A 17,457-nucleotide genomic window follows, 5' to 3' on the forward strand; every position below is an offset into this window, starting at 1 on the left:
ACTTTATGAGCAATGAGCACTTGTTATCTTCAGTACTCTGAAACACAACTCTTCTACTGCAAGCTCTTTGATTCCGTATATTGGGGAAAGGGAGGAGGTAATGACATGGACCAAACAAGAAAAAAATGTTGATAAATATAGGCTCTAAAATGCATCCTTAAGAGCTATGAGAAACGTTTCACAATAGCGAAGATGAACAAGAGCTCACAGCTCTTAAGTTATGCATTTTAGGGTCTATGTTCACTGGACATTTTCTTCTTGTTTTGGTCCATGCTATCACCTCCCAAAATATGGAAAGCAAAGAGCTTGCAAATAAAGAGATGTCTTTCACAGTATCGAAGAATTAGTGCTCATATCTCTTTAGGAACGCATTTTAGAGCCCATGTTTATTGGGCTTTTTTCTTGTTTTGGTGGATACTACCACTTTTCAAAGTATTCGACACCCTGTATATCCTACTGACAATATTCAACATTCCCCGTCCTGACGTACAACAATCACTCCATCTATCTGGCATGACAGTCTCATTCTTAAACTTTTCAATGATACCACATCACACGATCTATCTCAACAAAGAGATTTTGTTGGAATAACTATAAAAACTTGATTTTGGGATATTTTGCATTTACATAAAATAAAAATGGTCCACTAGTTTCAAAGACTGGCTATCAAGCCACTGTCTGCCTGTCTTACCTCTCCCTCTGTTTCTGTTTTCCCCCCTATGTCTTCAAGAAATGAGGAACAAAATGGAAATATTTAAATTCAGATAACAATGGAACTACGAAGCACATTATTTCCTCATAAAATAGATTGCTGTCATTTGAGCCAAAATATTTACCATTGTAAATATAGAAATTATCTTCTGAATATGAATTACACATACAAATACATTTTAATTTTCCGCAAAAGGATTACACTCCCAGTAGCATAATGGTTTAGCTGTTAACAAGAAAACAATGACTAACGAGTTTCTCAGGCACTGATGTCAGGTATTAATCTCCTTCACAGTTAAAAATGTGCTACTGTATCGCTCTACAAACGTAACGTAGTAGAATCAACATGCCTCCTTACCGACCTGAAAAAGTAGCTGATAACACCACTATTAAAAATAAAAGATGAAGAATGTCAGAAATTTGTAGGTAGTGATTATTCAGAAAATACAGACAATGAAAGAAACAACCATGGGCGCCAATGTAGTAGTAGTTATTAAGGACCTATCATTTCATAAAGCACTTTTTACAGCATGGTATAACGCATTACTTTCACGAACTGGCTATTAATTCTTGTTGAAATTTTTGTGATGAAAGAAGCACAACAACAGCTATCTGTGAAATGCAATACAAGATATTTAACAGTCACATTGTTATACATATACTTTCACGCAACTTGCACCCTGTGTTCATTTCATTCTGGTCTTTAGACAGATAACAGCACATGAGTGAGTACACGTCTAATCAAAAGGAAATTCTCTTGACAAAACTACAAAAATTAGAACAGAATTGCTGGCCAGTAACTACATCAGTACCACTGACAGGTACACTATCCTAGCTTTCAGAACTATTAGTTATGTACTGTTCTATGTGCCTATCAGCAACTGTAATTTTTCCTGTAGGTTAAGTACTGGCCAGCAATTCTGGCGTAATTTTACTGAATACATGGTACATCTCTCATTCAACTGATGAACAAATTTTTGAAACTGCCAACACTGGAGATTAAGTGTGTATACCTTTAAGTTTGATATATCTATTTTTTCATTTTATGTAATTATCGGGATCAACTGAACATTATTTAACAATTTACAGTCGTTTAATACATATTTAACTGTTTTCTGTTACAAGTGACCCACTGACTGGAAACTTTCCCATACATAAAATTTCAAACACAATCAATTTACCAATTGTGCGGGTGAAGAAATCTGCAGGCATCATAACAAACCGTTGCAGTCATCTGACAGTCATCCAAACCAAAAAATCTGGTGCTCAATCCCGTATTTCATTTTGATATGGGAACAAAAGTCAGACTGCAACTGAAAATTTATATAGGAGAAATTCAACACTCCCAATTGGGGTGGGAGGTGTGCACGCATTCCTGTACTTCTGCTCTGTTCCAAAAAGTCACCAGATTTCAAACATCTGAAATATGTCCTATGGCAGGTGTTGTTTATCACATAAATCTGACTAAAAAGGCATCATAAACATCATTTTCTTAAGATAATTATTCTTTAAGGCAAAAGCTGGTTCGAGCAGCGCAGCAAAGAGTGTTTTAATGATGTTCCTACTGAAAAGTGTTACACCCTTGCCAGCCAGTTATTCACATACTAAAAGAATTGTTATAGATCAAAATTACAGTATGTAACAGATAAAATTTTTGAATCAACCAGGGAAGGAGCCACTAACCTTGGAAACTGTAAACTGACAATACTGTGTCAACCTACAATGCGAAAATACTGCAGGATGTGCATAGATGAAAAACTACTTTGTACAAATATTTTAGTGATCTAAACTAACATTCTATCTACTTTAAAATGATGTATATACACTGCTGTCAATATCAATAACCAAATATACCATGTGACACAATAAATCATATCTTAATCTGTTACAGGCCCTCAACTAAAATGAAAGATGACTGATGTGAGGAAAGGAGAAAGGGGGGAAGGGTGGATCTGAAGATACCTTATAAGATCACTCCAAAAAGAAAGTTTACACTGAAATGATACATTAATAGAGATACACGAGGATAGAAGAAGATAACAGAAATAAGGCAACCTTCACCAACAGCTGACACGTGGAGCATTGTCCGATGTAACAGCATAAAAAATTTCATTTTACTACAGTCGAGATGGCATAAGAAGACCCCGACAGCTCACAGCACTGTTGCCAGCTTTACACTGCGAAACGCTTATGGCTGCAGGAAATAATAGTAGCCATATACAGAGGTGTGACAGTACTAGTGTGTTGCTATAGAGGTATTTACAAAATTGCATTATATTGCTGATGAGATAGGCAAGCTAAGCTGCCATGCCCTACCCACTGCAACAGTAAGGGATCAGCTTATGCCAACTCAACTATAGCTTTCAAGTGCAGAGTGGGACATGGTGTGTGGGCCAAAGAAACAGAAGTATGAGAGGTCAGGAGAGGAGAGGTAGCTTTCAACAGTGGTTGAAAAATTAGAATTAAATAAAGAAACTGTTGGGGTAGAGGATAACATAAATAATCACCTCAGCCAAAACCTAGTGAAGTTACATTGCTGCTACGTATCTCTCTGCACAATACACCAATTGACTGAAATATACCAATCACCTGGAATTTACATGTAAATAAAAGGAGTGGTTGCCATTCTTGATTGTTCTGTGTATGTTAGGTATTAAGACCATCAAGTTTAAAGAAAAAGGGATTTTTATGATAATTCTTTTTTTGTGCTTTATAAAGTAGTTGTATGACTTACTAATGGATTTATGTTGGTGCTCTAGTTTTGCCACTTAAATGTGTGTGATGACTATGTTTGTAGTTCTATCATTCAGTCAATGCCGCAAAATTAGCACACACAAACAATTTTGAACTTACGAACAAAAAATTGAGTAATCCTTTTTATTCTGTAGAATATTTTATTTTGCACTGAAGTTTCTGTTGCAGGTTTAAGAAGGTGAGTGGAATAAGCAAATAATGAACAACAATGCTTAACAAACCAACATATGTATTAACCTCCATTATAATGGGAACAAAAAACATCTTGTACAAATGCCGAAGCAATTATAACAAACAGTTTAACATATCTGAATGTTCTCTTAACACTGGGGTTAAATAAATACTGCGAAAATACTAGTGTAGTGTTACAAGAGAACATTGCTGCCAGAATGGGAAAAATAAAATAAACTTCATAAAATTTAAGCTGTGCATCATGCTCAAAAATTTCTGGAGTGATTAACATATATATTTATTTTTTGGCTAAATCACACATTATATAATTAAGTACATAATACAGATTTCTGAGTGGTACACAGATACCGTTCTGAAAGATATTCAACTGATAGCTTTGGGCTGAACAACTGCCACATTAACTTACTGTCTCAATTTAGGAAAGCTGTATCAAGTTAAAAATACACATATTCATCAAATGTCTCCCATGCAGCTCTGAAGAGAAGATTTTACACTGAACTTTACAAAAGCTAAGAATTGCCAATGCCAGTCTGCATTTGCCACTTATTAGGAGAAGCATATGATTGTAATGAATTTCAATGCTGTTCACTTCATATCATTAGTTTAAAAAGAGTCATTAAAATGAGAACTTTTTCAAATCACTGCAAGAAATTCCTTTAATAGAAGTAATTTGAAATGAATCTCAGGTATGTGAAACAAATCTCAGATCTGAAACAGAAGTACAACATGGAAATTCATGGACTAAAGCAACCTCCACCACAAATTAAAAGGTGAACAGATGTTTAACACCATATTGCAATGGTAAAAACACACAGAAAAATGCAGAAGAGAAGAAATAATGAAAGATAATAATGACTACAAGAAAACATTTCTATAGGATTAATGACAACACTTGTGCTTACAGAATGACCAAAAGTACACACATGACGCTACAACATTCCAAACTTAACTAGTTGCAATTCCCTGGTAGTATTATCAGGGCATCATTTCAATGGGAGTGTCTCCATTTACACCAAGGAACCCCTCACGAACTACATTTTACCAAAAGGAATAGAAGGAAAATTAGCGTTGAATCTCCTGTCATTAGAGAGGGAGCTCGACCTCAGATTGGGGAGGGATTGCTATCAAAAAATTTTATATAACAACATATCTCCTTTCTGATGGGAAAAAAAAGTTGAAACCGCAAAATAAAAAAATTGTACAGGAAGTAGATTTTGATTGTAACACCATATTACAGGGTACAAGCTAGGAATCAAGGCACATGTCTAGAACACATGACACAGAAAAGTGCGCAGTAGCAAAAGAGAGACGCTGTTAATAAGAAGTAGTTGTTACTTGGCTGGCGCAAGGATATATTTCAGTAAGGAAGCAAAAGTTAGAAAAGAGAACGCTACTAAATGGTATTGTAAAAGACAATGAGATTTAGAGGGAGGAGAGATATGAGAGCAACAAGGAGGAATTTAAAGAACAAAGTAAGGGGTATAGCACAAAGCAAAAATAAACAGTAGAGGTCAGAGGAGAAGGGGAAGGGATACAGCTTGAGTGCTTGCTGTGTCTTAAGTAATGTCTGTACCTGTCACACTAACATTCTACTTAACACCCAACTTCTATTATTCAGTGATTTCTGCCCTTGAAGCTAGTTATATGTCTCCTCTCCTCTACTGAACTCTGATCAATTTGAAATATAAACAATGTCTCTTGCATCCCATTCTTTTCATATGCCTGCCACCCCAGTCAATCTTGGCTGAATATCCTGATGACTTGCTTTGTATTTACATCTATCTTCATTTTACATTCCAGCGTTCCTTCTGAAGATTAAATACTTCCTACATGATATTCACTTCTTACTTTATTAGAAGCGTATTGTGAAGCCTTAAACCTACACTAAGCATGTGGATGACAGTTGTCCCCGAGTAATATTTGTTGCAAGAATACAACACTGTGTGTTGATTTTTGGAGCCGCACTTTTTACTACATGTATATTTATTGTTGGTGTTTGTTTGAATTGACTGATAAGGGTGTGTTCAGTTCATAATTTTATTATGGGAAGGGTGGTGTAACAAGTTGGGACATGAAAGTTCCTAGAAAAAAATGTCCATACTTCAGCAAGTAACATAATTATCTATCTGCCTGAAAGCAAAGTTAGGGCTCCAAGGAGTCCAACAGAAGCCTTGAGTCTGTATCTGACTGTTGACATATTACGAATTATTGTTTCTTGTAATGTTGACACTAAAAATATTTGTTCAATATTTACCAGAGAAAGAGATGCAAAATTGACAAGTATCACAGAGATAAGATCTTTCACTGGAATGCTTAACTTCATTGGTAAAATGCATTGTTCAAGAATGAATTTGCAGCAGCTGTGGGATAACTCTTAAGACAATGGACTGGTGTGTTGTTTTCTTACTATGAGTGAGAGTGAGAAGATATTTTGTTTCCTGTATCGATGTTTGTGGTTAGATAATGTATGTATCGATGTTTTGTGGTTAGATAATGTAAATATGGATCATTCTTGGCAGGTAGAAGATAAACCAGCTCCCGTCAGAGAAGTATTTGAACTTGTGGATAGCAAGTTTAGTGATCTTTTCTCTTCAAGGGAGTATGTAACCCTCGACAAGCAGCTCTTGTCTTTTAGGGAGCATTGGTCATCTAGGCATAACATACCTAGTAAACCTGCAAAAATAAGGATTAAAAACATTTGGTCTGGTTGATATTAAGACTGACTACACAATTAATTTGGAACTACATCTATGTCTACATATGAGGAGCAGTCCAATAAAAACTGAACACCTGCCACAACGGGACCATGGAATGGTTCCAGTCAAAACTAGTCACCATACACGTTAAGACGTTTATTGCCCTGGGAGACCAGATGATCAATTCCTATTTCATAGAACACAGTCAGCTGCCAACGGATCCACAACCAAGCCCACTCCTGCACTTCATGGTCAGACTGAAACCAACATTCATGTATGTCTTTCTTTAGGTCACCAAAGATATGAAAATCACATAGGAAAGATCTGGGCTGTACAAAGGATGTTGCAGTGTTTCCCAACCAAATCACTGAAGTGTAGCCTGCATCTGATTGGCAGTATGGTGGTGGGTGTTATCATGCAACAGGACGATTCTGTCCAACAGCATTCTGACAGACTGAATGCAAATGGCGAAGTCAACAGTGGAAAGCTGTTCATACAAATTGTGGTAAGGTCATGATGACCTCCTTCAATTGCTGGGGCGCTCTGTTCATTGAGTTGTTCTAGTGTGGAACCACAATCAATGCACAATGCTATGAAGACACTTTGGAGAAACTGCAATGAAGTCAAAATGCCCATGGAAGCTGTCGGACAGAATCATCCTGTTGCATGAAAATGCCTGTCCCCACATAGCCAATCGGACAAAGGCTACACGTCAGCTATTTGGTTGGGAAACACTACAACACCCTTCGTACAGCCCGGGTCTTTCCTGTGCAACTTTCACATCTTTGGCAACCTGTAGGAAGACAGGCATAGACATCGAATTCAGCCGGACGAGGAAGTGCAAGACTGGATGCGGATGTGGATCCATCAGTTCTACGAAACAGGATTGATCTTTGCATCCCCCAGTGGGATAAATGTCTTAATGCATGTGGTGATTACTTTTGAATGGAACCATTCGATGGCAGGTGTTTGGTTTTCATTTGACTGTCCTTACACATACTCTGCAAACCACCATACAGTGCATGGCGGAATGTACCTCATACTATATGTCGGACAACAGCCTAAAGGAAAGTCCTGTGTCAGTAATGCTGCTGGTGATGATGAGCTGAGATTAGTGGAACCTATTTCTGAAACAAACACGAATGTAACAAGTGATATCTAATTAAGAAGTATGAATCTGGTTCTGACAATGTTGGAACAGTGGACAATGAGAAAATCAAGATGAGAGATCCTGAAAGAAATGCTCTCAAATAAGAACACAGACAGGTATGCTCTTGTGTCATAGTGCCCAAGGAAAAGTAAAACTGTACTCACTGTATCCACCCATGCCTCGTGACCCTGTGATATTTTTTGATCTTCTGAACATATGTGTAAACTGATGTAATTTGCATTCTGAAATTCAATGTCAGTTTCACCTCAATTGTCATTAAGGAAATTTTTGGCAGATATTGGTCTGGGAAATGATTAAATCTCAGATACAACGCCAATTATCTAATCCCCAAGATGCAGTTTTAAAATAAGGAAAGAGTATCTGACTGGTTACTTGGTGTTAAGGAAGAGGAAATGGTTGATCTTGAGAAGCCATCAGGCTCCAGAGGGAGTTGTCATGCCTGTGAAAGAGGAAGAGGCAAAAGTACAAGGAAGAAGTGCTGAATGTAAAACATAGATGTGTGGAGAACATTGCAAAGATATTTGTGTAATATGCTTGGAATCAATATAGCAGTCATGAAATAATGTCCATTATATTAAATAGAACACTGTAGACAATCAAATGTATAAATTATAATTAAGATTTTGTCAAATAAATTTAAGAATCGTCTTTTAAAAAATGATTTTCCTTATTCTAGATACATTTTAATAGTTCTGTGACATCTGTCATCCACACTAATAATTGTACAACATAAACATACGCACCTAAAAACAGGGTTAATAGACTATACTGTCTCTTCACATGAATCAGCATGGTTCATAGTTTATGACTTTAATCAACATGTTCCTACTTCATAACGACACTGCTTCTTGCATATTTTGAGCCTCTTTTACATACCACTTACAAATTTTATGAACTACAGTGGATGCATCTGATATAAATAAAAATCAAGATCATATTCCCAGTTAACTGCACAGATTAAGAAATGTGTTAGAGAACAGATTATGGAGAGAAATGAAGAAAGAACAATATAAGAAGAAACCAGAATTCAATTTGTTAGCAAATCATTGAGAAGCTACCCTGCAGATACACGTATTGGCCACAAGGTCCTCCCATATTTATAAATGGACGAAAAAATGCCTGCACCCCCCCCCCCCCCCTGCACAATCAAGAATGGAATTACTAAACAAATTACGACAGAGTGATATTCATCACATAGAGAAGGCATCGAGTGGCAGTCAGGCACACTCAGAAGTAGACTGATGGAAAATATTCACTTCTTCAGGTGGCGAGTCCCCCCCCCCCCCCCCCCCCCCCCCCCCCCACACACAGTCGTCTGCAGGTGGTGAATAGCATTGTGTGTGTGTGTGTTGTGTGTGTGTGTGTGTTGGGTTCAGCAAAGGATGTGTAGGCTGTCAATCAATCAATCAAATTAAGGAGGATCTCTGGCACCACATAAGATCTTAATAATCATCTAAAAAGATATCACATATTGGTTAAGACAGAGGTTAAATTTCTCTCAGATCACATGCTTGCTTTATGGCAGAACAGAAATAAAAATTAAAGTGTTGTGCACTGAGAGTACTATCTCATAAATGTCGAATACCCAGGGCAGTGAGGACTAAAGCACTGATCCTATGAGCCTGAAATTATGTGCATCCGAATAAATTATCTTCCTTGACCAAACATTATTTGGATTTGCAACAAGAATATTGTGTGTACAACACTTTGATTACAAACACTGATATTATGTGTGAGGAAGGGTGAGGGGGGAGGGAGGGACGAGGGAGGAAGGTAGAGGGGGTAGGGAGGAAGGGAAGGGAGGAATGGGTAGGGAGGAAGGAAGAAGGGGGAGGGAGGAAGGAAGAAGGAGGGAGGGAGGAAGGAAGAAGGGGGAGGGAGGAAGGAAGAAGGGAGAGGGGGGAAGGAAGAAGGGGGAGGGAGGAAGGGGAGAACGGGAAGGGAGAGAGGAGCAGAAGGGAGGAGGGGGGAAGGAAGAAGGGGGAGGGAGGAAGGGGAGAACGGGAAGGGAGAGAGGAGCGAGGGGGTGGGAGGAAGGGAGAGGGAGGAAGAGGGGAGAAGGGAGGCGAAGGGAGAGGGTGGAAGGGAGGTGGGAGGAAGGCGAGAGGGAGGAAGAGGAGGAGAAGGGAGGGAAGGAGAGGGTGGAAGGGTCGGGGAGGGAGGGAGGAGAGCTGTAAAAGGCTCCTGTAGAAGAATTACATCCAAAATTTGGCAGTTTACTACTCCTTTCTGTGTATGTATTTGGCTCCACACCTCTTCAAAAAACATTAGGTGAAAAATGATCTACCCTTAGACAAGATTATGTTCAATTCTGGATTTTCCACAAACTTAATTGCTCTGAACTATTCTCAACAATATCTTATGATGCTATTTGTATTCTTCTATATCCACTACATTTACAACCCCCCCCCCCCCCCCCCCCCCCACCTCTGCCACTGCCCTAAACACACGTTTCTAAATCATGTTACAATTTACTGATCTTTATCTGAATAATGTTAATCATCATTTACTATTCCAATGAGAAATTGCTGAATGATATTTTTGTTTTGGTTTTTGATGTTCTGTCTTCTCATCTTTCTTGAAATACTCATCACAGTACAAATCAAAGTTTGTTATGACACAGATAGGAACTGAAACAACTCTAAATATAATCTATTTAATGCAGAATTATGTAATGTTACTCGTACTTCATGAGCCACATCTTTCTGAGGATTAAACAGTACTTGCATGGTACAGGACATTATCATAAATGCACAAATGAACATCTGAAGAGTCCCGTGTTAAATAAAGGTGTTTCAATACACGTTAATAGTCTTAAGCACAAAACTAAAACACTTCAATTTTATAAAGAGAATACTGACATTGGAAACTGACGTAAAGTATTTGGAGACATTATTTTGTGAAAGTCACTTAACACAAAACTATTTCTTGCTTCAAAGCTCCATATAATAGTATAAAAAAAACATTTACTAATATTAGTTGCAAAGATGACAAATTTTGTTACCATGACAGTTTGGCAAAAATGAGAATTTGAAATTACTTTCAGCTTGCCTACCCCAAGTACTGATTGTGTTTTCTAAACAATAGGATTGTCAAGAAGAATAGTACAAGGCAATTATGTTGAATTAAACTTACAGAAAAAAAACACTGACAATTTATTCTACAGTAAAGAAGGCTGTTATACCTGGCCTTGAACCATATATTCTTCATGACAACCTGAGTCTCCTTACAGTTCTTAAGCCATGATGAGCAGAAACAGAGAACATAAACTGAACAACCAACCAAAACATGTATATACAGGGTGTAAAAAAAATTGTGTGTACAAAGTTTTCGAGTGTTTAAATGAGAAAACGAGGAACATTTTTTAATGTGACAGAAATGTTACAGGTGGACCATTTCCCCACTAGGGGTCCTTGAAGGCTTAGAAGCTGAACCTAACTATCTGGGAGTTGGCAAAAATAGTAAGTCAACTCATGAGTTCCAACATCAACAAAGATTTACTATAAGTGTGTGGGCTGATATTGCTCACAACCATCTGACGGCCTTATTTTCTGCCAAACATGCACAGCGGAGGAAATTATCATAGCTTTCTGTGTGAAATACTACCAGAAATGTTGGAGAATGTAACACTAGTAGACTAGCAGTCAAGCAACGATTGTGATTTCAGCACGACAGGTACCCTCCACTTTTGGCGATTGATGTCAGGCAAAATTTAGACAATGTTTTTTTTTTTTTGTTCTTGGATTGAGAGGGGTGGGTCAGTACCATGGCCACCATGATCTCTTGACTTCTATTGGATTTCTTTGTGCTTGTGTGTGTGTATGTGGGGGGGATAAAGGGTTTGGTGTATGTGACACTGATACACATTTCAGAAGAATTGGTTGCCCCTTAGCCTGAAGCCGAAACCATTATTTGTAAAATATTTGATTGTTTTGAGCTCATTAGAAAATCATCTGGATGCAGATGCCGGATGTACATTAATGTGAACAGATGACATTTTACAACATCTCTGAAACAATATTCATCACACAGCAGTTTGAACACTGTCACTGAAAATGAATAGCATCAGAACCCTCATGGCCGTGGTGGGGAAACCATGCACCTGTGACATCTCTGTTCACATAAAAAAGTGTTTCCCCTAGTGTCTCCTCTAAACACGCTGCAATTTTATACACGTAGTTTTTCCTACACCCTGTATAACACCTTCACAGCAAATTCCTGTCAGTTACATTTATTAAAGCTGTATTTAATTCTGATTGGGTACCTGCATTCACTCTTCTCACTGAAAAGGGCACTCAAATCACAAATCATTTGTCAACACTGTCAGAAAACACAATCTCTCATTACACAGTTTCCATGTTACACACAAAAAAATGGGGATATTATTTTACTATCATCATTAACCTGGAGAAAGAGTATCATCTTCTGATCAATTTCGTGGACCTGCATGACTGTGATTTTGAAACTGGAGACAGATGAGCAGATTGGAGAGTGGTGGGTATGGTGGCAGTATGAGCAGATACATCTACTACTTCTCATCACAGATTTATTCCAGGCATCAACTGAAAACACAGCTCATCACATTTGTGATCACTTTACTTCCAAATTTTATGAAAAATATGGGAAAAAAATACAAAAAGAGTAACTACAAAATATTTAGGCACTCCAATTGCGAAAACAAGTCATCACAAATACACATTGTGTGTTGCGCACAGAGTGCTCTCTCTATTAACTGTTCTTAGCGTACCGACGACACCACAAAATTGATCACCGAGTATATGATGTAAAGAATACTGTGAACTGATGTATTTTCATCAAGAGGTTACTACTAAATATATTCTTTATAAATAAATGTTCACACAGATGATTCAACAAGACAGACACCTAACAAACCATTCTGTAGGGAACGTAGTCACACAAACAGGTACAGTAGTTTCATAAATATATTCAAATAAGTAGCAACAAAACTCCTGAAAATAATGAAAGCAACAAAATAAAATTTATCAACTTAAGATATTAACAGAATCACATTCCCACGCAGTATTATTTTCATCAAATATATAATAGCTACACTAAAATACAAATGTAAGTACTATTTTCCCACACTTATTGCAAGTTTCTTGAATTATATGAAAATTTTACACAAAAGTAATAAATATCACCAGTACTAACAATATTATTACAAAGAAGAAAAACAGTACAGATAAAAGACATTTGCCAGAGCTTAGTTCTGGACAATAATTTGAGCCTTTTTCTATTTAAATATTTTAAAAGACAGAGTCAATAAAAATATGTATCAGGCAGTGATATCTGATCAACAATTACAAAAATATAGATTATATAAATTTATATATATGTACATTAATATTCAAACCCGTCAAACTGTTTTAATTTTTCACTAATTTAAAATGTGGAAGTTTTGAGCTATTATTTTCTCATTAGTGTTGTGATTTCTTTACATGTCTACTTCTTGATGGTCTAGAAGTTCCACCACCAGTGTTGTGTATGTTTACATTACCCATACCATTTTTCTCCGGAGCAGGTACTGCAGTAACAGGGGATCTTATGGGTATCCTGAAAAGTTGTATCTTCAGGTGGTCACATATTTCTTGGCACACTTGTCTGGAGTACCTCAGTAAGTCAAATGTCACCCACAACTGTGAAAAAAAAAAAAAAAAAAAAAAAAACAGTGCAGTTACAGAGACAAATATAGCAATACCACCATAAACAAATGTAAATTTATGTAATTTTCTCACAATATATAAAAGATCAATTATGTTTCAACTGGCTAAGTTCCAGGTAGTGCTAAATTTAAATGTTTCATTTACTATCAGTTTAGTGACAGATAACCTATGACAATCAATTTTGGGATGTAACAATTCATGACTCAGTAACAATTCCATATGTTCTCAAGCCATATCACATACAATAAACAATTACATAGCAGTTTATTTACTCCAGCAAGTTTCCAAATGGTATCAAAATAATGCTTCACCCATCTCAGAGACAAAGCGACAGGTATCAACAATGTAATAAAGAGATTGATTGCTTGTTGCAGTAAAGCTGACATGTTAAAAGTTGCAGACAGGTGTACAAATGGCATGTTAAGTTGCAGACAGGGACAATTAAAAGACAATTACACATTAGCTTCCAGCCACAGAAAAAGAAAGAAAAACACACACACACACACACACACACACACACACACACACACACACACACACACACACACGTGGACTGGTCCAAACTGCCAGAGATGGCAGTCATGTGTGCGGGAGGTGTGTTTGCTTGTATGATTTAATGAATGAATAAATCTGTATGTGTGTTTCTTTTTCTGACAAATGCTGTTGCTGAGAGTTAATGTGTAAGTGTCTTTTAGTTCTGCCTGTCAGCTACTTACGGCATCATTTTATGGTAAGTAGGAATCTATCTTTTCCTTAAACTGCTGATATTTCAACCTGGGTTTTCCACTGTTTGATTTTACATTACAATGAACCTTACTTTAACAGCTTATGATTCATGAGTACATTTATTACACAGTAGGGAAATAGTAAAATTATTCATGCAGTTGGGTAAATGAATAGTTGCACAACATACCAATGTCTGTCAAGATTATCAATACTGCAAGTGTTTATCCACAAACTATAGAGAGGTTTTATAGAACAAATTGGCCATTTTGCATCCTCTGATTATGTTCAGTGTTCCAGAGCCTTTTGCCTTTGATGTCAGAAGTTTCTCAAACAAGTGACAATTCAATGTTTCATAACTTCTTTCACACAACTATAGTTTGTGTTCAGATGCAGATGCTCATTAAGATACTAACAGTAAGTTTAGGAATACAGCCAGTGCATATGAGATTGGTATTTATTGTCCTTGCCTATTGTTTAAGAGGAAATGAGAAAGTAATTTACTTTTTGGATGTTGCAGTTATTTTGTTACATGTGATTCCAATTGTAGAAGACAACTAAAACTTGTTTGGTTTTGCACCTTCAGTTGTGATGTATATTGCAAACAACACAAACCAGTGCCTTTTCTCTGATGTTATGGCAAATATTTGAAATTTAATTTCTGCGATGTGTAGCTGAACTCAGTCCAAACAAATAATGCTAATTACGTCTTTCATGCACTGTACAGTGTCGACGGAAATCTTCGGTTTGTTTCCCATTACAACAACATATTTAAAGCAGAATTTTACACTCATATTCAAAAGAGCAGTCCCGAATTAGGCATAATGCGATATTTGTGTCATTGATGCGCATTGAGAGGGACAGCAAAATGCCAAGCATAAGACTCTCCAGCTGTGACAACACTGTTCTCGCCTGCCCTGATTGCTACTGCCAAGCATGCAGCGCTGCCCAGTTACCGTTGGAGTACTAACTACTCCATGTGTTTTACTGTCCCTGTTAACACATATTGATAAAATGAATATCACAGTTGATTAACTGGGGACCACTCTATTGGATAAGTGCACAAAATTCCACTTTAAAAATAATTTTGATTGTAATGGGAAACAAACTTAAGCTATCCATTGACACTGGGTGTTGTGTGAAAGATGTGATGTGCAGTATTTGTTCAGGCCGATTCCAGCTACACACTGCAAAAACAAAACTGCAAATATCTGACAAAACTTCAGAGAAAGTGCGCCTGACAGCTCTTTGAAAGGACACCATACACAATTGTGGTGATAATTTTCTTTTGAATTCATGGTGGCCTTAGTCAAAAGGAGGCTGCTTATTGATGAAAGATATAGCAGGAGATAGATTTTTCTCACATGGCACCTTCAATTTTTTACTACCCATTCATTTCAGCACTGCACTCAGAGCTGAGCATCTTATATCACACAATGTCAGTAACACCACTGTACTAGAATACACGACTGTTCAATCCATTTCCTTATCATTCTTACAGCAACATTTGTTCTATGAACAATTCTATTACTACAAATTCTAGTCCAAATACGCCGTACACTCTCAATCAAAAGTATTGTTAGGCAGCAACTGGCTGGAATCGCACCTGTAGCCAACCCTTAGTCCTACTTGGAATTGTCAATGAATGCATGCTCTACGCATTCAAACAACTATATAAAGCCAAGGAGATTAATAACAGGAAGAAGTCCTCTTTGAACCATGCCTCACTTATCTGAAGTAACAGAGGCTACAACATCAGTATACAAAAGTGCAATCACCTAAATTTCTGAAGAAACTGGTGTTTCAAAGATAGTTGCAAAATTGTGGATAAGATGATGTTGCAGAGGGGGTGAAGGAGGTCTTTGGTCTTACCAAAAAATACATTGCTGGTTTACGTTTCTGTCACAACAAGCATACAAGACTAAAAAACCAGTACACATCATTACAGATACGTATTTCTAGTGATCTGTTTCCAGTGCTTCCAAGGTGGCAATGACTTCTGGAATTTTGTCGTACGGTATCTTTCTGATTTGAATGAAGATGGGTACTGTCTCTGTTGAGACCCAATAACACTGACTGCTTTAAATGTAACACTGTTGCCCCAGCACCAAAAGGGAGGACAGCTCTCGTTGTTTATGACTGGATGCTGAAGCTAGAGTGAGAGGATTGGTTGAAATTTCATACAGTAGGACTCAAAGGAATACACTCACATTTCACAAGAATGTAGGTTGCCAGTATTTAACCTGTTTATCCAAAAGACAAGATTACTGTCATTAACTCCATGCTTTATGGTGTCAGCACACAAACATAAAAAACAACAAAAAATATGCCAAGCCGGTTTGCGAGAAGTGTTGGCAATGGAATGGTTGGCTATGTTTTAGCACTGAGCGTCTGAGACTGGAGAGCGGGTCCAAACGTTTGCTAGGCTCTTTGAAAGTACATTTTTGCAATGTAGGAGGCTGACATGCAGTGTTAACAAATCTGTAACTCCCTTGTCTCATCCATCCCTCAAACACTAATTGAAGTACCAGACAAAAAGGGATGATGAGCTTTGTTTTAGAATTAAAAATCTTCTGTTATTTTAAATGTCATCACTCTATAGTAATTACTTTTTGTTTGCAAAAGAATGCAGTTTTCACATACCATGAACTACAACAATTGTGGTTAATGATTTGTGGTTCTCATTAAAAAAATGCAACTTATTTTCAGTTTCTTATTACAAACTTTTATTTTTAATGACTGTTTCATAATGACATGTCATTAAACCACCACCAAAGCTGTTTTTTCTTCTTGTTTTTACAATCATATTTTGTTTATTATTGTGTGATAACAAAAAAATGCTCAGTGGGTGCCCATTTTCACTTTGTAACGCGCATTTTATCTCAATGTAACCAAGCCAAAAATGGGAAAGTTTTCTGATCCAACCAACACAGTGTTCCACCTTATCAACAAGAGGCATTTGATACCTGAAAAATATCCGGCAACTATCACCTGTAACAATTATTTACTGTAAAACCACAAGTAAATGTACACTCATCTTCAAATAGCTTTAACTTGCTTTCTTTCCTTCTTTCAAAAAAGTATAGTCCAACCTTCATGTTTCATTATCTGATAAAAAATATGCTAATGTAAAAGATCGGTATGCTAAATGATGTTTCCTAAATATTAATTATAAAATAAGAAATTCTGACAGTTAATTACTGCTTTGCTTCTCCCCTCGAAAAGAACCTCAGTGGATAGGCTGTGAAACGTATCAAGTATGAATTTCTTATTAAGGAATGGAATTACGCTCTTTGTGAAAGACATACTTAGAAATTCCTTTCACCACAGATAAATATTTTTCCCCTTGACATATGAGGCCTGTCTAAAATGTATCCGACCTTTGGCCAGAAAAAAAATTTTGAATACCTGACGGGGTTGGAACCCTAACCCTCTTCAAAGTAGGCCCTTGGTGCTTGCATACACTTATCCCAACGATCCTTCCACTGCCGGAAACGCCTTTGGAAGTCTTCTATTGGAATGGTGT

At 37.1% G+C, this 17,457-nt stretch overlaps 1 protein-coding gene across 3 annotated transcripts in view; it reads right to left on the reverse strand.

Annotated features, from left to right (window-relative positions):
- The window catches only part of LOC124606676 (cholinephosphotransferase 1), a 179,663-nt gene that overhangs the window by 9,816 nt on the left and 152,390 nt on the right, over positions 1-17,457 (reverse strand). For all 3 annotated transcript variants that reach the window (XM_047138692.1, XM_047138691.1, XM_047138690.1), the window contains one exon: positions 13,049-13,181. In XM_047138692.1, coding sequence (XP_046994648.1) covers positions 13,049-13,181 — 133 coding nt within the window. The remainder of the gene's footprint in view (positions 1-13,048; positions 13,182-17,457) is intronic.

Source organism: Schistocerca americana, chromosome 3, assembly GCF_021461395.2.
Source record: "Schistocerca americana isolate TAMUIC-IGC-003095 chromosome 3, iqSchAmer2.1, whole genome shotgun sequence".
In the NCBI taxonomy this organism is placed as follows: Eukaryota; Metazoa; Arthropoda; class Insecta; order Orthoptera; family Acrididae; genus Schistocerca; species Schistocerca americana.